This window comes from Anomaloglossus baeobatrachus, chromosome 2, assembly GCF_048569485.1.
Source record: "Anomaloglossus baeobatrachus isolate aAnoBae1 chromosome 2, aAnoBae1.hap1, whole genome shotgun sequence".
NCBI classification, from domain to species: domain Eukaryota; kingdom Metazoa; phylum Chordata; class Amphibia; order Anura; family Aromobatidae; genus Anomaloglossus; species Anomaloglossus baeobatrachus.
The window spans coordinates 691,803,263-691,825,551 of NC_134354.1; the positions used below are offsets into that span (position 1 = coordinate 691,803,263).

Consider the following 22,289-nt stretch of genomic DNA (forward strand, 5'->3'; position numbering starts at 1 on the left):
AAATTCAATATAATATTCAATATAAAGGGGGCCACATCCAGATTAAGGGGGCTAATTTTAGGATGGGGGCTATGAGGGACATGAAGGGAATTTTGTTTACTTACCGTAAATTCCTTTTCTTCTAGCTCCTATTGGGAGACCCAGACAATTGGGTGTATAGCTTCTGCCTCCGGAGGCCACACAAAGTATTACACTTTAAAAAGTGTAACCCTTCCCCTCTGCCTATACACCCTCCCGTGCCTCACGGGCTCCTCAGTTTTGGTGCAAAAGCAGGAAGGAGGAAACTTATAAATTGGTCTAAGGTAAATTCAATCCGAAGGATGTTCGGAGAACTGAAACCATGAACCAAAAGAACAATTCAACATGAACAACATGTGTACAACAAAAGAACAACAGCCCGAAGGGCACAGGGGCGGGTGCTGGGTCTCCCAATAGGAGCTAGAAGAAAAGGAATTTACAGTAAGTAAACAAAATTCCCTTCTTCTTTGTCGCTCCATTGGGAGACCCAGACAATTGGGACGTCCAAAAGCAGTCCCTGGGTGGGTAAAAGAATACCTCGAGAAAAAGAGTCGAAAAAACGACCCCCTCTTACAGGTGGGCAACAGCCGCCTGAAGGACTCGCCTACCTAGACTGGCGTCTGCCGAAGCATAGGTATGCACCTGATAGTGTTTCGTGAAAGTGTGCAGACTAGACCAGGTAGCTGCCTGACACACCTGCTGAGCCGTAGCCTGGTGCCGCAGTGCCCAGGACGCACCCACGGCTCTGGTAGAATGGGCTTTCAGCCCTGAAGGAATCGGAAGCCCAGAAGAACGGTAGGCTTCAAGAATCGGTTCCTTGATCCCCCGAGCCAAGGTTGACTTGGACGCCTGCGACCCCTTACGCTGGCCAGCGACAAGGACAAAGAGCGCATCTGAACGGCGCAGGGGCGACGTGCGAGACACGTAGAGCCGGAGAGCTCTCACTAGATCTAACAAGTGCAAATCCTTTTCACATTGGTGAACTGGATGAGGGCAAAATGAAGGTAAGGAGATATCCTGATTGAGATGAAAAGGGGATACCACCTTAGGGAGAAATTCCGGGACCGGACGCAGAACCACCTTATCCTGGTGACAAACCAGGAAGGGGGCTTTGCAAGACAACGCTGCTAGCTCCGACACTCTACGGAGCGATGTAACTGCCACTAGAAAAGCCACCTTCTGCGAAAGACGTGATAAAGAAACATCCCGCAGCGGCTCGAAAGGTGGTTTCTGAAGAGCCCTTAGGACCCTGTTAAGATCCCAGGGTTCCAGCGGCCGCTTGTAAGGTGGGACTATGTGGCAAACTCCCTGCAGGAATGTGCGGACCTGCGGAAGCCTGGCTAGACGCTTTTGAAAAAACACGGAAAGCGCCGATACTTGTCCCTTGAGAGAGCCGAGAGACAAACCCTTGTCCATTCCGGACTGAAGGAAGGAAAGAAACGTGGGTAAGGCAAACGGCCAGGGGGTAAAACCCTTATCAGAGCACCAGGATAAGAAGATCCAACAAGCCCTGTGATAGATCTTGGCGGACGTTGGTTTCCTGGCCTGTCTCATAGTGGCAATGACATCTTGAGATAACCCTGAAGACGCTAGGATCCAGGACTCAATGGCCACACAGTCAGGTTGAGGGCCGCAGAATTCAGATGGAAAAATGGCCCTTGAGACAGCAAGTCTGGACGGTCTGGGATTGCCCACGGTTGACCCACCGTGAGGTGCCACAGATCCGGGTACCACGACCTCCTCGGCCAGTCTGGAGTGACGAGGATGGCGCGGCGGCAGTCGGACCTGATCTTGCGTAACACTCTGGGTAGCATCGCCAGAGGAGGAAACACATAGGGAAGTCGAAACTGCGACCAATCCTGAACTAATGCGTCCGCCGCCAGAGCTCTGTGATCTTGAGACCGTGCCATGAATGCCGGGACTTTGTTGTTGTGCCGAGACGCCATGAGATCGACGTCCGGCGTTCCCCAGCGGCAACAGATCTCTCGAAACACGTCCGGGTGAAGAGACCATTCTCCTGCGTCCATGCCCTGGCGACTGAGGAAGTCTGCTTCCCAGTTTTCTACGCCCGGGATGTGAACTGCGGAGATGGTGGAGGCTGTGGCCTCCGCCCACAGCAGAATCCGCCGAACTTCCTGGAAGGCTTGACGGCTGCGCGTGCCGCCCTGGTGGTTGATGTACGCGACCGCCGTGGCGTTGTCCGACTGTATGCGGATCTGCCTGCCCTCCAGCCAACGATGGAACGCCTTTAGGGCTAGATACACTGCCCTTATCTCCAGAACATTGATCTGAAGGGAGGACTCTGTCGGAGTCCAGGTTCCCTGAGCCCTGTGGTGGAGAAAAACCGCTCCCCACCCTGACAGACTCGCGTCCGTCGTGACCACAGCCCAGGATGGGGGCAGGAAGGATTTTCCCTGCGACAGAGAAGTGGGAAGAAGCCACCACTGAAGAGAGGTTTTGGCTGCCAGGGAAAGAGACGTTCCTGTCTAGGGACGTCGACCTCCTGTCCCATTTGCGGAGAATGTCCCATTGGAGTGGACGCAGATGAAACTGCGCAAAGGGGACTGCTTCCATTGCTGCCACCATCTTCCCCAGGAAGTGCATGAGGCGCCTCAAGGGGTGAGACTGGCCCCGAAGAAGAGAGTGCACCCCTGTCTGCAGCGAACGCTGTTTGTCCAGCGGTAGCTTGACTATCGCTGAGAGAGTATGAAACTCCATCCCAAGGTAAGTCAGTGATTGGGTCGGTGTCAATTTTTGACTTTGGGAAATTGATGATCCACCCGAACCTCTGGAGAGTCTCCAGAGCGACGGTCAGGCTGTGTTGACATGCCACCCGGGAGGGTGCCTAGACTAGGAGATCGTCTAAGTAAGGGATCACCGAGTGGCCCTGAGAGTGTAGGACCGCCACAACGGATGCCATGACCTTGGTGAAGACCCGTGGGGCTGTCGCCAGGCCGAAAGGCAGTGCCACAAACTGAAGGTGTTCGTCCCCGATGGCGAAACGCAGGAAGCGTTGATGCTCTGGTGCGATCGGCACATGGAGATAAGCATCCCTGATGTCGATTGATGCTAGGAAGTCTCCTTGGGACATCGAAGCGATGACTGAGCGGAGAGATTCCATCCGAAACCGTCTGGTTCTCACGTGTCTGTTGAGCAGTTTGAGGTCCAGAACGGGACGGAATGATCAGTCCTTTTTTGGCACCACGAACAAATTGGAGTAAAACCCGCGACCACGTTCCTGAAGGGGGACGGGGATCACGACTCCTTCTGTCTTCAGAGTGTTCACCGCCTGAAAAAGTGCATCGGCTCGCTCGGGGGGCGGAGATGTTCTGAAGAAACGAGTCGGAGGACGAGAGCTGAACTCTATCCTGTAACAGTGAGACAGAATGTCTCTCACCCATCGGTCTTGGACATGTGGCCACCAGGCGTCGCAAAAGCGGGAGAGCCTGCCACCGACCGAGGATGCGGTTTGGGGAGGCCGAAAGTCATGAGGAGGCCGCTTTGGAGACAGTGCCTCTGGCGGTCTTTGGCGGACGTGACTTAGACCGCCATGCATAAGAGTTCCTCTGGCCCTTCTGTGGCCTGTTGGACGAGGAGGATTGGGCTCTGGCTGAGGGCCGAAAGGACCGAAACCTCGATTGAATTTTCCGTTGCTGAGGTCTGTTTGGTTTGGACTGGGGTAAGGACGAGTCCTTTCCCTTGGATTGCTTAATAATTTCATCCAATCGCTCGCCAAACAATCGGTCGCCAGAAAACGGCAAACCGGTTAAGAACTTCTTGGAAGCAGAGTCTGCCTTTCATTCGCGTAGCCACATGGCCCTGCGGACTACCACCGAATTGGCGGACGCTACCGCTGTACGGCTAGCAGAGTCCAGGACGGCATTCATGGCGTAGGATGAAAATACCGACGCCTGAGACGTCAAAGACGCAACTTGCGGAGCAGAGGTACGTGTGACCGCATTAATCTCAGACAGACAAGCTGAGATAGCTTGGAGTGCCCACACTGCTGCAAAGGCCGGGGCAAAAGACGCGCCTGTGGCTTCATAGATGGATTTCATCAGGAGCTCTATCTGCCTGTCAGTGGCATCCTTGAGCGATGAACCATCTGCCACTGATACTACAGATCTAGCCGCCAGTCTAGAGACTGGAGGATCCACCTTGGGACATTGAGCCCAACCCTTAACAACGTCAGAGGGGAAGGGGTAACGTGTGTCAATAAGCTGCTTAGTAAAGCGCTTGTCCGGAAATGCTCTGTGCTTCTGGACAGCATCTCTGAAGTTAGAGTGATCGAAAAACGCACTCCGTGTACGTTTGGGAAACCTAAACTGGTGATTCTCCTGCTGCGAATCCGACTCCTCTATAGGTGGAGTTGGGGGAGAAAGATCTAGCACCTGGTTGATGGACGCTATAAGGTCATTTACTATGGCGTCCCCTTCAGGTGTATCAAGATTGAGAGCAACGTCAGGGTCAGAGCCCTGAGCTGCGACATCCGCCTCATCCTCCAGAGAGTCCTCAAGCTGAGACCCCGAGCAGCGTGAGGAAGTCGGGGAAGATTCCCAGCGAGCCCGCTTAGCCGGTCTGGGACTGTGGTCCGTGCCGGAGTCCTCCACGTGAGACCTAGGTGCCACCCCAGGAGCACGCTGCGGCGCAGACCGAGAGGGGCCTGGGGGCGATGATCCCACAGTGCCCGGGGCCTGTGTAAGGACCGATCTGGACTGCAAGGCTTCTAGTATCTTAGCAGACCATTTATCCATAGACTGAGCCATGGATTGTGAAAGCGACTCAGAGAGTTTCTCAGCCAAAACTGCAAACTCTGTCCCTGCCACCTGGACAGGGGGAGCCGGCGGTTCTGCCTGAGCCGAGGGTCCCACCAGCGCCCGAGGCTCCGGCTGAGCGAGTGCTACAGGGGCCGAGCATTGCTCACAGTGAGGGTAGGTGGAACCTGCAGGTAACATAGCCGCACAAGAGGTACAGGTTGCAAAATAACCCTGTGTGTTGGCACCCTTGCTCCTTGTGAACGACATGCTGCTGTCTCCTAGGAGAGTGATCACTGAGGGTATATAGCCAAAAGCAAAACAATGCGGCCGAACAGAGAAAATGTATATAGATATAGAGATATATATATATATACACACACATATATATATACACATATCTATACACACTTCGGCACCCTAGGGGGACCAGCACCGGGTGACCGGTGTGGCTTACCGACCGCCCAAAGCGGTTGTGTGTCCACCAGATTCCCTGCCTTGGGCCTCCCAGAGCTGCAGAGCTCGTTCCTGAAATCCTCCACCGGCAGAATGATTGTAAAAATGGGGACACAGAGTACCTTTTGGATGCAGGGTCTGTCCCTGATGATATCAAGTCTCCTGTCCGGCAGATTCCCACAGGGGCTGCGGAGGGAGCCCGGTCCCAGTGCATGGATGACCGGTTAGGATCCCACTTCTCCCAGAGCCTCTAAGGGATGGGGAAGGAAAACGGCATGTGGCTCCAGCCTCTGTACCCGCAATGGGTACCTCAACCTTAACAGCATCGCCGACTTAGTGGGGTGAGAAGGGAGCATGCCGGGGGCCCAGGGGCCCTCTTTTCTTCCATCCGATACAATCAGCAGCTGCTGCTGACTAAAACGTGGAGCTTGCGTGAATGTGTGCCTCCTTCAACACAAAGCATAAAACTGAGGAGCCCGTGAGGCACGGGAGGGTGTATAGGCAGAGGGGAGGGGTTACACTTTTAAGTGTAATACTTTGTGTGGCCTCCGGAGGCAGAAGCTATACACCCAATTGTCTGGGTCTCCCAATGGAGCGACAAAGAAATACCCTATATGATTTGTTAGACGGACACTGGCATTATAAGATGGACCCCATTTAAAATTTAAAAAAAAAAATTCTCTTTTCCTTCACCAAATTTGGGGGTGCGTCTTATATTCAGGTGCGTCTTATAAAGCGAAAAATATGGTAAATACACCTTGAAGTGAATCGGTCAGCAGGTTTTTGCACCCTGACAGCAGCATGAGGTGGAGACAGAGACCCGGATTCCAGCAATTTATTCCTTAGTTTACGGGGTGAAGCAGTTGTGATAGTCATAGTTCTCTCTGCTGCAGATCTAGCAGAGCTCAGTTATTGAGCTGTGTAACTCAGCACACACCACAGTTTTCTGTGTACACTGTATGAGAGCTGCTAATCAGTGCATGGTTGGACCAGGAGGCACAAGGCCAGTTGTCCTATAGTGATCATCTCTTACTGACAAAGCATAGTGACTCAATCTGCATTATTATAGTTAAAGGGAACCAATCACCAGTGTTTTCCTATATAACCTAAAGCCAGTGCTATAATGGCGCTATCAGGCTGATTCTCTATAGACCTGTAGTGGTCATCACGGATGTTTAGGTTTTGAAACCCAAAAACGTAAAAGTTTATAAAAACGGCAGCTTCTTGAGTGACAGCAGCTGAGGATCAGATTATATCTGGGGGGGGGGTATTCATAGTTATACCCTCCCCCTCTTAGTATTAGCATAAGTATTATACAATTGACCTAGCAGGACCTGTGTGAGGTCATACCCATGTGACCAGAAGGGGCGGGGCCTCAGCCAACAAAGCTGATACAAGGAAGCATCATTTGTCTGTTAGTTGAGGCCCCGCCCCTTCTGGTCACATGACCTCACCACAAGTCCTGCTAGGTCGATTGTATCATATTTATACTAATTCTAACAGGGAGAGGGGATAACTATGAATCCCCCAGATATTATCTGATCCTCAGCTGCTGTCACTCAAGAAGCTGCTGATTTTAGAAAATTTACTTTCATGGTTTTCTAAACCTAAAATATCCGGAGGTGACCCCTACAGGTATGTAGAGAATCCACCTGATAGTGCCAGTATAGCACTGGCTTTAGGTTATATATGAAAATAATGGTGACTGGTTCCCTCATTAATGGGCCCTGTTGCTGCACACTCCCAAATTCCATTTTGCAGGGGGGTTCGGATCCAAGCACCAACAGGGCCACTGAACGTAGGAGAAAAATCAGTGTCAAAGGGCCCGTAGTAGTAAATGAGTACCATGGGGAGGGAATCTTTTTATATCACTAGTAAGGCTATAACTAAGGCCTGAGACACACGGCATGAAAATCGGAGCGAGTGGAATGTGATAAAACATCGCATTCCACTCGGACCAATATTAGCCTGTGTGTCGGCGCACATGAGCGATTATTTTCTCAACCCTAATCAGACTGAGAAAACAGTCGCAGTATGCTACGGGTGTAATGCGATCATTGTTTCTCTCGCACCCATTGAAGTCTATGGGGTGAGAGAAAAATCGCACTTCACTCGTGGTACACCGGTGTACCACGAGTGCAGGGCGAGAATAGCAATAGCCGGCAACGGAGGAGAGGGAGATAAATCCCACCTTCCCCTCCTCAGTGCCGGCCCGCCCCTCCTCAGCGCCGGTCCGCCCCCCGCAGCTGAGGTCCGATTGCATGATCAGACTTCAGTCGCAGTGACACTCGGCTCCCGCTGTGCTGCCAGCGTGAGCATAATATCATGCGAGGATCGCACTAGTGCCCCGTGTAGCCCCGGCCTAATTGAGGGTCCTCCTCTAGAGCCCCACCACTGTCAGTAAATATAAAAAGTGTTATCGCATAGCGTATTTACTGTAGATTATTTTGAGATATACACACGTGTTAAAAATTGTTGGTACTTCTCGTTTAATGAAAGAAAAACCCACAATGGTCACAGAAATATTGTGAATCTGACAAAAGTAATAAATAAAAAAAAAATCTATGAAAATGAAAGTCAGACATTGCTGCTTTTCTGCTTCCAAAGACTTTAAAAAAAAAAAAAAAAAACACAAACTCATGAATCAGGCCAGGACAGACATGATGGTTCCTCCTCCTCTTAATATTTGGTTGCACAGCCTTTTGAGGCAATAACTGCAATCAAACCATTCCTGTAACTATCAGTGAGACTTCTGCACCTCTCCACAGGTATTTTGGCAATTCTTCAAGAGCAAATTGCTCCGGTTGTCTTGTGCTTGAAGACTGCCTTTTCCAGACGCCATGTTTCAGCTCTTTCCAAAGATGCTCAATAGCATTTAGGTCAGGGCTCATAGAAGACCACTTCAGAATAGTCCAATGTTTTCCTCTTAGCCATTCTTGGGTGTTTTTAGCGGTGTTTTGGAACATTATCCTGTTGTAAGACCCATGACCTGCGACTGAGACCAAGCTTTCTGACAATGGGCAGCACATTTCTTTCTAGAATCCCTTGATAGTCTTGAGATTTCATTGTACCCTGCACAGATTCAAAACACCCTGTGACAGATGCAGCAAAGCAGCCCCAGAACATAACAAAGCCTCCTCCATGTTTAACAGTAGGGACAGTGCTCTTTTCTTGATATGCTTCATTTTTCTGTCTGAGAACAGAGCTGATGCGTCTTGACAAAGAAGGGAATTTTGTTTACTTACCGTAAATTCCTTTTCTTCTAGCTCCAATTGGGAGACCCAGACAATCGGGTGTATAGCTTCTGCCTCCGGAGGCCACACAAAGTATTACACTTAAAAGTGTAAACCCCTCCCCTCTGCCTATACACCCCCCCGTGCATCACGGGCTCCTCAGTTTTGGTGCAAAAGCAGGAAGGAGGAAACTTATAAATTGGTCTAAGGTAAATTCAATCCGAAGGATGTTCGGAGAACTGAAACCATGAACCAAAAGAACAATTCAACATGAACAACATGTGTACACAAAAAAACAACAGCCCGAAGGGAACAGGGGCGGGTGCTGGGTCTCCCAATTGGAGCTAGAAGAAAAGGAATTTACGGTAAGTAAACAAAATTCCCTTCTTCTTTGTCGCTCCATTGGGAGACCCAGACAATTGGGACGTCCAAAAGCAGTCCCTGGGTGGGTAAAAGAATACCTCGGTAAAAGAGCCGTAAAACGGCCCCTTCCTATAGGTGGGCAACCGCCGCCTGAAGGACTCGTCTACCTAGGCTGGCATCTGCCGAAGCGTAGGTATGCACCTGATAGTGTTTCGTGAAAGTGTGCAGACTCGACCAGGTAGCCGCCTGACACACCTGCTGAGCAAAAGCCTGGTGCCGCAAAGCCCAGGACGCACCCACGGCTCTGGTAGAATGGGCCTTCAGCCCTGAAGGAACCGGAAGCCCAGAAGAGCGGTAGGCTTCCAGAATTGGTTCTTTGATCCACCGAGCCAAGGTTGACTTAGAAGCCTGCGACCCTTTACGCTGGCCAGCGACAAGGACAAAGAGCGCATCCGAGCGGCGCAGGGGCGCCGTACGAGAAATGTAGAGTCTGAGTGCTCTCACAAGATAGGAGATATCCTGATTGAGATGAAAAGGGATACCACCTTCGGGAGAAATTCCGGAACCGGACGCAGAACCACCTTGTCCTGGTGAAACACCAGGAAGGGGGCTTTGCATGACAGCGCTGCTAGCTCAGACACTCTCCGAAGTGAAGTGACTGCCACTAAGAAGACCACCTTCTGCGAAAGGCGTGAAAGAGAAATATCCCTCATTGGCTCGAAGGGTGGTTTCTGAAGAGCCGTTAGCACCCTGTTCAGATCCCAGGGCTCTAGCGGACGCTTGTAAGGAGGGACTATGTGGCAAACCCCCTGCAGGAACGTGCGGACCTGTGGGAGCCTGGCTAGACGCTTTTGAAAAAACACAGAGCGCCGAGACTTGTCCCTTAAGGGAGCCGAGAGACAACCCCTTTTCCATTCCGGATTGAAGGAAGGACAGAAAAGTGGGCAAGGCAAATGGCCAGGGAGTAAAACCCTGATCAGAGCACCAGGATAAGAAGATCCTCCACGCCCTGTGGTAGATCTTGGCGGACGTTGGTTTCCTGGCCTGTCTCATAGTGGCAATGACCTCTTGAGATAACCCTGAGGACGCTAGGAGCCAGGACTCAATGGCCACACAGTCAGGTTGAGGGCCGCAGAATTCAGATGGAAAAATGGCCCTTGAGACAGCAAGTCTGGTCGGTCTGGTAGTGCCCACGGTTGGCCCACCGTGAGATGCCACAGATCCGGGTACCACGACCTCCTCGGCCAGTCTGGAGCGACGAGGATGGCGCGGCGGCAGTCGGACCTGATCTTGCGTAACACTCTGGGCAGCATTGCCAGAGGAGGAAACACATAAGGTAGTCGAAACTGCGACCAATCCTGAACTAATGCGTCCGCCGCCAGAGCTCTGTGATCTTGAGACCGTGCCATGAATGCAGGGACTTTGTTGTTGTGCCGAGACGCCATGAGATCGACGTCCGGCGTTCCCCAGCGGCAACAGATCTCTTGAAACACGTCCGGGTGAAGAGACCATTCCCCTGCGTCCATGCCCTGGCGACTGAGAAAGTCTGCTTCCCAGTTTTCTACGCCCGGGATGTGAACTGCGGAGATGGTGGAGGCTGTGGCTTCCACCCACAGCAGAATCCGCCGAACTTCCTGGAAGGCTTGCCGACTGATGTATGCCACCGCCGTGGCGTTGTCCGACTGAATTCGGATCTGCCTGCCTTCCAGCCACGGCTGGAACGCCTTTAGGGCTAGATACACTGCCCTTATCTCCAGAACATTGATCTGAAGGGAGGACTCTGGCTGAGTCCAGGTACCCTGAGCCCTGTGGTGGAGAAAGACCGCTCCCCACCCTGACAGACTCGCGTAAGTCGTGACCACAGCCCAGGATGGGGGCAGGAAGGATTTCCCCTTTGACAGAGAAGTGGGAAGAAGCCACCACTGAAGGGAGGCCTTGGCTGCCCTAGAAAGGGAGACGTTCCTGTCGAGGGACGTCGACTTCCTGTCCCATTTGCGGAGAATGTCCCATTGAAGTGGACGCAGATGAAACTGCGCAAAAGGAACTGCCTCCATTGCTGCCACCATCTTCCTAGGAAGTGCATGAGGCGCCTCAAGGGATGCGACTGGGCTCGAAGGAGAGATTGCACCCCTGTTTGTAGTGAACGCTGTTTGTCCAGCGGAAGCTTCACTATCGCTGAGAGAGTATGAAACTCCATGCCGAGATATGTCAGTGATTGGGCCGGTGTCAATTTTGACTTTGGGAAATTGATGATCCACCCGAATCTCTGGAGAGTCTCCAGAGCAATGTTCAGGCTGTGTTGACATGCCACCCGAGAGGGGGCCTTGACAAGCAGATCGTCTAAGTAAGGGATCACCGAGTGTCCCTGAGAGTGTAGGACTGCTACCACTGTTGCCATGACCTTGGTGAGGACCCGTGGGGCTGTCGCCAGCCGAAAGGCAGTGCCAAGAACTGAAGGTGTTCGTCCCCGATGGCGAAACGCAGGAAGCGCTGATGCTCTGGTGCAATCGGCACGTGGAGATAAGCATCCCTGATGTCGATTGATGCTAGGAAGTCTCCTTGGGACATCGAGGCGATGACGGAGCGGAGAGATTCCATCCGGAACCGCCTGGTTTTCACGTGTCTGTTGAGCAGTTTTAGGTCCAGAACGGGACGGAAAGATCCGTCCTTTTTTTGGCACCACAAACAAGTTGGGATAAAAACCGTGGCCCCATTGCTGAAGGGGAACAGGTATCACCACTCCTTCTGCCTTCAGAGTGCTCACCACCTGAAGAAGAGCATCGGCTCGCTCGGGGGGTGGAGATGTTCTGAAGAAACGAGTCGGAGGACGAGAGCTGAACTCTATCCTGTAACCGTGAGACAGAATGTCTCTCACCCATCGGTCTTGGACATGTGGCAACCAGGCGTCGCAAAAGCGGGAGAGCCTGCCACCGACCGAGGATGCGGTTTGGGGAGGCCGAGAGTCATGAGGAGGCCGCTTTGGGAGCGGTTCCTCCGGCGGTATTCTTACGAAGTGACTTAGACCCCCATGAATCGGAGTTCCTCTGACCCTTCTGTGGCCTGTTGGACGAGGAAAATTGAGATCTGGCTGAGGGCCGAAAGGACCGAAACCTCGATTGTACCTTCCGTTGTGGAGGTCTGTTTGGTTTGGACTGGGGTAAGGACGAGTCCTTTCCCTTGGATTGTTTAATGATTTCATCCAATCGCTCGCCAAACAGGCGGTCGCCAGAAAATGGCAACCCGGTTAAGAACTTTTTGGAAGCAGAGTCTGCCTTCCCTTCACGTAGCCACATGGCCCTGCGGACTGCCACCGAATTGGCGGATGCTACCGCCGTACGGCTCGCAGAGTCCAGGACAGCATTCATGGCGTAGGACGCAAACGCCGACGCCTGAGAGGTTAAGGACACAACCTGCGGAGTAGAGGCACGTGTGACTGCATTAATCTCAGACTGACAAGCTGAGATAGCTTGGAGTGCCCATACGGCTGCGAATGCCGGAGCAAAGGACGCGCCAATAGCTTCATAGATGGATTTCATCAGGAGCTCTATCTGCCTGTCAGTGGCATCCTTGAGTGACGCACCATCTGCCACTGCAACTATGGATCTAGCCGCCAGTCTAGAGACTGGAGGATCCACCTTGGGACACTGAGCCCAACCCTTGACTACGTCAGGGGGGAAGGGATAACGTGTGTCATTAAGGCGCTTAGTAAAGCGCTTATCTGGAAAAGCTCGGTGTTTCTGGACTGTATCTCTGAAGTCGGAGTGATCAAGAAACCTACTCCGTGTACGTTTGGGAAACCTAAAATGGAATTTCTCCTGCTGAGAAGCCGACTCCTCAATCGGGAGGAGCTGGAGGAGAAAGATCCAACACCTGATTGATGGACGCTATAAGGTCGTTTACTATGGCGTCCCCTTCAGGTGTATCAAGGTTGAGAGCGGTGTCAGGATCAGAGCCCTGATCTGCCCCATCCGCTTCATCCTCCAGAGAGTCCTCATGCTGAGACCCTGAACAGTGTGATGAAGTCGAGGGAAGCTCCCAGCGAGCCCGCTTAGCCGGTCTGGGACTGCGGTCCGGTTCGGAGTCCTCACCGTGGGACCTATGAGTCGCCCCAGGAGCACTTTGCTGCTCCAACCGAGGGGGGCCTGGGGTCAATGATTCAACTGTGCCCGGGGCCTGTGTTACCGGTCTGGACTGCAAAGCTTCTAGTATCTTAGCAGACCATTTATCCATAGACTCAGAAAGTTTGTCAGCGAATACTGCAAACTCTGTCCCTGTCACCTGGACAGTGGCAGCAGGTGGTTCAACCTGGGCCGGGGGTCCCACCAGTGGCAGAGGCTCCGGCTGAGTGAGTGTCACAGGGGCCGAACATTGCACACAATGAGGGTAGGTGGAACCTGCAGGTAGCATAGCCGCACATGAGGTACAGGTTGCAAAGTAAGCCTGTGCCTTGGCACCCTTGCTTTTTGCGGACGACATGCTGTTGTCTCCTCTTAGAGCAATCAGAGAGGGTATATAGCCAAAAGCAATAGTGCGGCCGTACAGAATAAATGTATACAATATAATCATATAAATATACACTTCGGCACCCAGGGGGGCCAGCACCTAGTGACAGGTGCGGCTTACCGACCGCCTGCAGCGGTTGTGTGACCACCAGATTCCCTGCCTGGGCCTCCCAGAGCTGTGGAGCTCGGCTCTGAAGTTCTCCAGCGTCAGAAGTGCTGATAGGAATGGCTGCCAGCGTTCTGAGAGGAGGAGGGAGCCGTGGGCGTGCCTCAGAAAGTGCGGGAATCTGGTGCCCCACGGTGCTCAGTGAGGGGGGAGGAGGATACGAAGTATGCTCCAGCCCTCAGCGCTGACGTCCAGTGCAGCGTCCCGCCCTTACCCCTGACTGGCAGGCCCGGGGGCGGGAATATGCGGTACTAGGCCGCAAAAGCCGGGGAGTAAAGTTATAAGCGCGGCCGGCAAACAAGCGCGGTCAGCGCGGTAGTCCCGGCGCACCAACACACCCAGCAGCTGCTGCAGCGTCCATAACACAGGCGCTCTATGCGCCGTCCCCAAGGGGACACAGAGTACCTCAGAGGAGCAGGGCCTTGTCCCTGACGATACCCGGTCTCCTGTCCAGCAGATTCCCCCAGGGGCTGCGGAGGGAGCACGGTCCCAGTGCCTGGTGACCGGTTAGGATCCCACTTCACCCAGAGCCCCTAAGGGATGGGGAAGGAAAACAGCATGTGGCTCCTGCCTATGTACCCGCAATGGGTACCTCAACCTTAACAGCACCGCCGACCAGAGTGGGGTGAGAAGGGAGCATGCCGGGGGCCCTGTTATGGGCCCTCTTTTCTTCCATCCGATATAGTCAGCAGCTGCTGCTGACTAAATTGTGGAGCTTGCGTGCATGTGTGCCTCCTTCGCACAAAGCATAAAAACTGAGGAGCCCGTGATGCACGGGGGGGGGGTGTATAGGCAGAGGGGAGGGGTTTACACTTTTAAGTGTAATACTTTGTGTGGCCTCCGGAGGCAGAAGCTATACACCCGATTTTCTGGGTCTCCCAATGGAGCGACAAAGAAAAGTTCCATTTTCATCTCATCTGTCCATAGGACATTCTCCCAGAAGCTTTGTGCCTTGTCAACACGTAGTTTGTCAAATTCCTGTCTGGCTTTATGATTTTGGTTTTTTTCCAACAATGGTATCCTCCTTGATCATCTCCCATGAAGTTCACTTTGGCACAAACAACGACTGATGGTGTGATCTGACACTGATATTCCTTGAGCTTGAAGTTCACTTTATTTTCTTTAGAAGTTTTCCTGGGCTCTTTTGTTACCATTCATCTTTTTGATTTGCCATCAATTTTCTTCCTGCAGCCACATCCAGGGAGGTTGGCTACAGTCCCGTAGATCTTAAAATTCTCAATAATATGTGCAACTGTAGTCACAGGAACATCAATCTGCTTGAAGATGGTCTTCTAACCTTTACCTTTAACATGCTTGTCTATAATTTTCTCTTTCTAATCTCCTGAGACAACTCTTTCCTTTGCTTTCCATATTGAGTGTGGTCCACACCATGTCACCATACAGCACAGTGAGTATCTGTAGCCCTATATACATGCCCACTGACTGATTACACGATTGTAGACACCTGTGATGCTAATTAGTGGACACACCTTGATGTAACATGTCCCTTTTGTCACATTATTTTCAGGGGTACCATCATTTCTGTCCAGGCCCATTTCATGAGGTTTTTTTTTTGTTTTTTTGTTTTTAATTCTGTGGAAGCATGGTGGAAAAGCAATGTCTGACTTTCATTTGTTCATTTTCATAGATTTTTTATTAATTATTACTTTTGTCAGATTAAAGTTATTTCTGTGACCATTGTGGGTTTTTCTTTCATTAGACGAGGGGTACCAACAATTTTGATCCCGTGTGTATGTGCAGCAATATCTGATTAATTCTGCAGTTTTACCTCTTTTCACAAAAATAGGGGAAGAACTACAATACTGAACGCAGCCCATGGAGTAAGGTGGCATTGTGTCTAGAAAAAAAAAGGAAGAACATTTTTATTCTAATCTTAGAAATTTGCTTAAGTGACTTAGGCTGCATGAAGTATTTCACAGCCAAAGACTTTGCTGTACGGCTGCTACAGCGGCACAGTGCAACTTATTTTGTTATTTGGAGCAGCTTCCAGTTGTTTCCTACAGGTTACATGGTTCTGGGATTTCTTCAATCAGAATTCAACTGGCCGAACATCTCTCAGAGCAAAATGTGGCTCTGTGGAAAGGCAGGCTGAGGACCACTCATCTGTAGGACTGCCAGAAATCTGTATTTAGCTTTTCTAGAAAGAGTATGAAGAGCGATGTTTGATGATGCCGCTCTACTCTAAGGGGTACTTCGCACACTACGACATGGCAAGCCGATGCTTGCAATGCCGAGCGCGATAGTCCCAGCCCCCGTCGCAGCTGCGATATCTTGTGATTGCTGCCGTAGCGAACATTATCGCTATGCCAGCTTCACATGGACTCACCTGCCCTGCGCCGTCGCTCTGGCCGGCGAACCGCCTCCTTCCTAAGGGGGTGGGTCGTGCGGCGTCACAGCGACGTCACACGACAGGCGGCCAATAGAAGCGGAGGGGCGGAGATAAGCGGGACGTAAACATCCGCCCACCTCCGTCCTTCCGCATAGCCGGCGTGAGACGCGGTGACGCAGGTAGATGTTCCTCGCTCTTGCAGCTTCTCACACAGCGATGTGTGCTGCCGCAGGGGAACGAGGAACAACATCGTACCGTCGCTGCAGCTACGTTATAGAAATGACGGACACTACACCGATGATACGATTACGACGCTTTTGCGCTCGTTAATCGTATCATAAAGGAATTACACACTCAGATGTCGACAGCGATGCCAGAAGTGCGTCACTTTCGATTTGACCCCACCGACATCGCACCTGTGATATCGTAGTGTGCAAAGTACCCCTAAGGCCCCCCTTCACACATCCGTGATTCTGGTAAGTATGACGTCCATTTTCATACGTACCAGAGACACGGACATACGCAGGCCCATTAAAATCAATAGGTCTGCACACACATCCCTGTTTTCTCGCAGACATGTGTTCATGTGAAAAACACACACACACACACACACACACACACACACACACACACACACACACACACACACACACACACGTGCTCCACATGGCGACATGTCCATTTTTCTCCGGCAGCACGGGTGTCACACAAACCGCACACTGATGCACTCTGTGTGACATGTACAGAAGAAAACACGTCTTTGAAATAAAATGATTTTCTATTCTCACCTGTCCACAGCGCTGCTGTCACTTGCTTCCAGGCCCACTCATGCATATTCACTGCATCGAGGACCCACAAGCAGCAGCAGCGCCAGATATAGCAGTGACGGGGACCGGTGAGTATAGAAGTTACTGCTGTCCGTGTCCTATCACAGATTCCACACTGACATCACACGCTGAACACACACACGGACATGCACACACATACGCACCCACACCACGGACCGTGCGTTTTTAATCACGGACGTGTGAAGGGGGCCTAAGAGAGATACAAGTGCCTTGTACTGGTAATTGGTAAAATCAACAATGGTTGAGCCCCACCTAAAAGATCTGACCTATCTCGTGGACAGGTAAAAACTCAACTACTCTAATTTTCACCTTCAACAATTTTTTATAAATGTGCATCCATGTATCTAGATATCAGTATATATGGTAAAATAACGGAAGGTGGCCAGAAGAAAAGGAAGCTCTCTGCAAACACAACCAATTAACATAAAACACATACATTACTATATACCATGAATATACTGCTAAATTCCCAACATAAGGTTAGCTACTGTAAGTTCACACTTCCGTTGTTTTGCTTCCGTCATCCAGTCCATTTTTTAGATGTCAACTGACGCAATGGAACTGATCCGTTGTGCGTCCATTTTTTAATGGATCTGTCGTAATCTGTTTGAGTTTGGGACAGCCCAATGGGTGTGCCAAACACGCTGGGCATGCTCAGCAGAGCATGACAGAATCAAGCACTGGATTCCATCGTGTGACTGAGTACGGCGGAATCCAGCACCACAGACATCCATTATAACAAATGACGGATGGAGACTGACACCTGTGGAGTCCGTTTTTTTGCCGCTCCAAAAAACGTTACATTCAACGTTGCTCCTGCCTGTCAGTAAACGACTGATCCATCACACGGCGGATGCAACGCAGGGCTGTCTGTCGCAATCCGTTGCTAATAGAAGTCTATGGGGAAAAAATGGATTCCTGCAAAATATTTTGCAAGATACTGTAATTCCTCAAGGCGAAGGATTGCGACGGAACCAAAACAACGGAAGTGTGAACTTACCCTAAGTGATCCAAATAGAAAAAAAATCATACCGGTGTATCCTCAGTGTCTGATATTTCTGTTATCTCTTCCACATCATCATCTCCCTCGTCACTTCCGACTGTACGGGACAGGCTGGCACTGAGCAATCCCAACTTCTTGCCTGCTGCTGAATGAAGAAGACTCAATCCGGATATCCCCTCACAGGCAAGCAGACGCCGCTGGAAACAGAAAAGTGTGAAGTAAACAAAGAAGGGAATTTTGTTTACTTACCGTAAATTCCTTTTCTTCTAGCTCCTATTGGGAGACCCAGACAATTGGTCGGTTGGAAGAAAAGAGGGCCCCCACGGGGGTCCCCGGCATGCTCCCTTCTCACCCCACTATGTCGGCTTTTGTTAAGGTTGAGGTACCCATTGCGGGTACAAAGGCTGGAGCCACATGCCGTCTCCTTCACCATCCCTTAGCGGCTCTGGGAGAAGTGGGATCCTGAACGGTCATCCAGTTGCTGGGACCGTGCTCCCTCCGCAGCCCCTGTGGGAATCTGCCGGACCGGAGTCTATTCAACCTCAGGGACCGGGCCCTGCAACTCTAAGGTACTCTGTGTCCCCATTGGGGAATGTGCAGGAGCGCACCTTCTTCCCGGACGCTGCGGCAGCTGCTGAATTGAGAAGACCGGTGGACTTCCGCGCCGACCGTGCCTGCTTGTCGGGCGCGGTCTCAAATTTAGTCCCCGGCTTCATCGCGGCCTAGTCGCAAAAATCCCGCCCCCGGGCCTGCCTGTCAGGGGTAAGGGCGGGACTGCCGACCTGACGTCAGGTGTGAGGGCCGGAGCAGAACCCTGAGCTGCGACGTCCGCCTCGTCCTCCAGAGAGTCCTCAAGCTGGGAACCCGAGCAGAGTGAAGAAGTCGGGGAAGATTCCCAGCGAGCCCGCTTAGCCTGTCTAGGACTGTGGTCCTGGCAGGAGTCCTCCGCGTGGGACCTAGGGCCCAACCTGGGAGCGCGCTGCGGCTCGGACCGAGAGGGGCCTGGAGGTGACAATCCAACAGGGGCCGGGGCCTGTGTAAGGACCGGTCTGGACTGCAAAGCTTCTAGCAGCTTGGCAGACCATTTGTCCATAGACTGAGCCATGGATTGTGAAAGTGACTCAGAGTTTCTCAGCAAAAGAGGAGAACTCTGTCCTTGGCGCCTGGACAGGGGGAGCAGGGGGGTCTACATGAGCCGAGGGGTCCACTAGTGACCAAGGCTCTGGCTGAGCAAGTGAAACAGGGGTCGAGCATTGCTCACAGTGAGGGTAGGTGGAACCCGCAGGTAACATAGCCCCACAAGAGGTACAGGCCGCAAAAAAACCCTGTGCCTTAACAGCTTTGCTCCTTATGGACGACATGCTGTTGTCTCCTAGGAGAATGATCACTGAGGGTATATGGGCAAAAACAGGGTATACAGCCCGACCGAACAGAAATATATATATATAAATACGTATCTATTCCGGCACCCTAGGGGGGACCAGCACCGGGTGACCGGTGTGGCTTACCGACCGCTAACAAGCGGAGTGTGTACCTCCAGATTCCCAGCTTTAGGTCCCCTGGAGCTGCAGAGCTGTTCCTGAGAATCCTCCACTGGCAGAATGCCCAAAAAATGGCTGCCGGAGATCTCAGGGGGGGGGAGTGGAGCCATGGGCGGCGCCAGGAAAGTGCGGGAATCTGGGGTCCCCACAGTGATCAGTGAGGGGGGAGGAAACATGCAGGATGCTCCGGCCCTCACATCCGACGTCAGGTCGGCAGTCCCGCCCTTACCCCTGACAGGCAGGCCCGGGGGCGGGATTTTTGCGACTAGGCCGCGATGAAGCCGGGGACTAAATTTGAGACCGCGCCCGACAAGCAGGCACGGTCGGCGCGGAAGTCCACCGGTCTTCTCAATTCAGCAGCTGCCGCAGCGTCCGGGAAGAAGGTGCGCTCCTGCACATTCCCCAATGGGGACACAGAGTACCTTAGAGTTGCAGGGCCCGGTCCCTGAGGTTGAATAGACTCCGGTCCGGCAGATTCCCACAGGGGCTGCGGAGGGAGCATGGTCCCAGCAACTGGATGACCGTTCAGGATCCCACTTCTCCCAGAGCCGCTAAGGGATGGTGAAGGAGACGGCATGTGGCTCCAGCCTTTGTACCCGCAATGGGTACCTCAACCTTAACAACACCGCCGACATAGTGGGGTGAGAAGGGAGCATGCCGGGGACCCCGTGGGGGCCCTCTTTTCTTCCAACCGACCAATTGTCTGGGTCTCCCAATGGAGCGACAAAGAAAATAAACTATATACAAACATACACTCGCTTGTAACAGGGTTGGTGCCTCAGGATTGGAGGATTGCTGATGTGGTACCGGTATTTAAGAAAGGTAAGAGGGTAGATCCAGGCAACTACCGTCCAGTAAGCCTAACATCAGTAGTATGCAAAGTTTTTGAGGGCATTGTAAGGGATCACATGAAAAAACATATTGCAGAAAATAATATAATAACTGACAGATAGCATGGATTCATGAAAGATAAGTCGTGTCTAATCAACCTGTTGGGGTTCTATGAGGGGGTAAGTGCAAATATGGATATTGGTAATGCAGCTGATGGGATTTATTTGGAATTTGCAAAGGCATTTGATACTGTACCCCATAATAGCCTTATACTAAAGCTCCAGAAGCAAGAACTAGGGGAAACTATATGCAACTGGGTAAGGAATTGGCTAAAAGATAGGAAACAAAGAGTAGTCATAAATGGTACATTCTCTAAATGGGCTATAGTCAGCAGTGGGGACCGCAGGGATCTGTGCTAGGAGCGATTCTTTTTAATCTCTTTATTAATGACCTTGTGGATGGGATTGATCGTAAAGTGTCAGTCTTTGCTGATGACACCAAACTATGTAGGATGTTAAAAACGGACCTTGATGGCACAATATTACAAAACGATCTGGATAAATGTCAGAATGGGCAGATACTTGGCAAATGAGATTTAATGTTGATAAATGTAAGGTAATGCACCTAGGACGTAGTAATCCTATAACTGTGTATACATTAAATGGAAGTAAACTCGGACTACAGAACAGGAGAAGGACTTGGGTATTCTCATTACAAATAAGCTGAGCAGCAGCACTCAATGTCAGGCAGCAGCTGCTAAAGCAAACAAGATTCTAGGGTGTATAAAAAGAGAGATTAGATCCCGTGATCCCAACGTATTGTTACCCCTCTATAAATCACTTGTAAGGCCACATCTGGAATATGGGATTCAGTTTTGGGCTCCACATTTTAAAAAGGACATTCAGAAGTTAGAGGCAGTTCAAAGGCAGGCAACTAGACTACTACAAGGAATGGAGGCCTCCCATATGATGACAGGTTGAAAAAAAGAATTTTGTTTACTTACCGTAAATTCTTTTTCTTATAGTTCCGTATTGGGAGACCCAAACCATGGGTGTTTAGCTTCTGCCTCCGGAGGACACACAAAGTACTACACTTAAAAAAGTGTAGCTCCTCCCTCTGAGCTTATACACCCCCTGGTGAGCCAGTCCCAGCCAGTTTAGTGCAAAGGCTGAAGGAGAATAGCCACCCACAAGTAGAACCGAGCAAGAACCGGAACAACCGGAGACTCTGTCCACGACAACAGCCGGTGATAACACACGGAACAAGAAAATTGCTAACAGGAAACCGGGAGGGAGCTGGGTCTGCCAATACGGAACTATAAGAAAAAGAATTTACGGTAAGTAAACAAAATTCTCTTTTTCTTTATCGTTCCTTTGGGAGACCCAGACCATGGGACGTTCCAAAGCCGTCCATGGGTGGGAATAAACAGAAAAAACTAAGAAGTAGGCGGAACCTAACTTCACAAGTGGGCGACAGCCGCCTGAAGGATGCGTCTGCCCAAGCTCGCATCTGCCGAAGCATGAGCATGCACTTGGTAGTGCTTCGAAAAGGTATGCAGGCTAGCCCAAGTGGCAGCCTGACAGACTTGTTGAGCCGTAGCCTGGTGCCTAAAAGCCCAAGAGGCACCGACAGCTCTGGTCGAGTGTGCTTTGATCCCCGGCGGGGGAGGCACCTGAGTACTCTGGTAGGCGTCCGAAATGGTCGATCTAATCCAACGGGCCAAGGTCGGCTTAGAAGCAGGGAGACCCTTGCGCCGCCCTGTGGTTAGCACAAAAAGAGAGGTGCACCGCCTAAGCGCAGCAGTGCGACACACATAAATCCGGAGAGCACGCACCAGATCTAGAGTATGCAGCGCTTTTTCAAAGCGATGAACAGGGGCCGGACAGAAGGAAGGCAAGGAAATGTCCTGGTTAAGGTGGAAGGGAGAGACCACCTTAGGAAGAAAGTTCGGAGTCGGACGGAGAACCACCTGGTGAAAAACCAAAAAAGGTGACTCCGAGGAGAGCGCAGCCAAATCAGAGACTCTCCTGAGAGAAGTTATGGCAACTAGAAAGGCCACTTTTTGAGAAAGACGATACAAAGAAACCTCCCTAAGGGGCTCAAAAGGGGGTTTCTGCAATACCGTGAGGACCAAGTTAAGGTCCCAGGGATCCAAGGGCCGCCGATAAGGCGGAATGATGTTAGACGCGCCTTGCATGAAGGTGCGGACCTGAGCCAGCCGGGC

General features: G+C 51.5%; 1 protein-coding gene across 1 annotated transcript in view; it reads right to left on the minus strand.

Moving 5' to 3' along the window:
- Positions 1–22,289, minus strand: part of ZNF740 (zinc finger protein 740) — a 126,563-nt gene that overhangs the window by 86,041 nt on the left and 18,233 nt on the right. Inside the window, exon 3 of the mRNA XM_075337227.1 lies at positions 17,723–17,890. Within this exon, the coding sequence (XP_075193342.1) occupies positions 17,723–17,890 (168 nt within the window). The remainder of the gene's footprint in view (positions 1–17,722; positions 17,891–22,289) is intronic.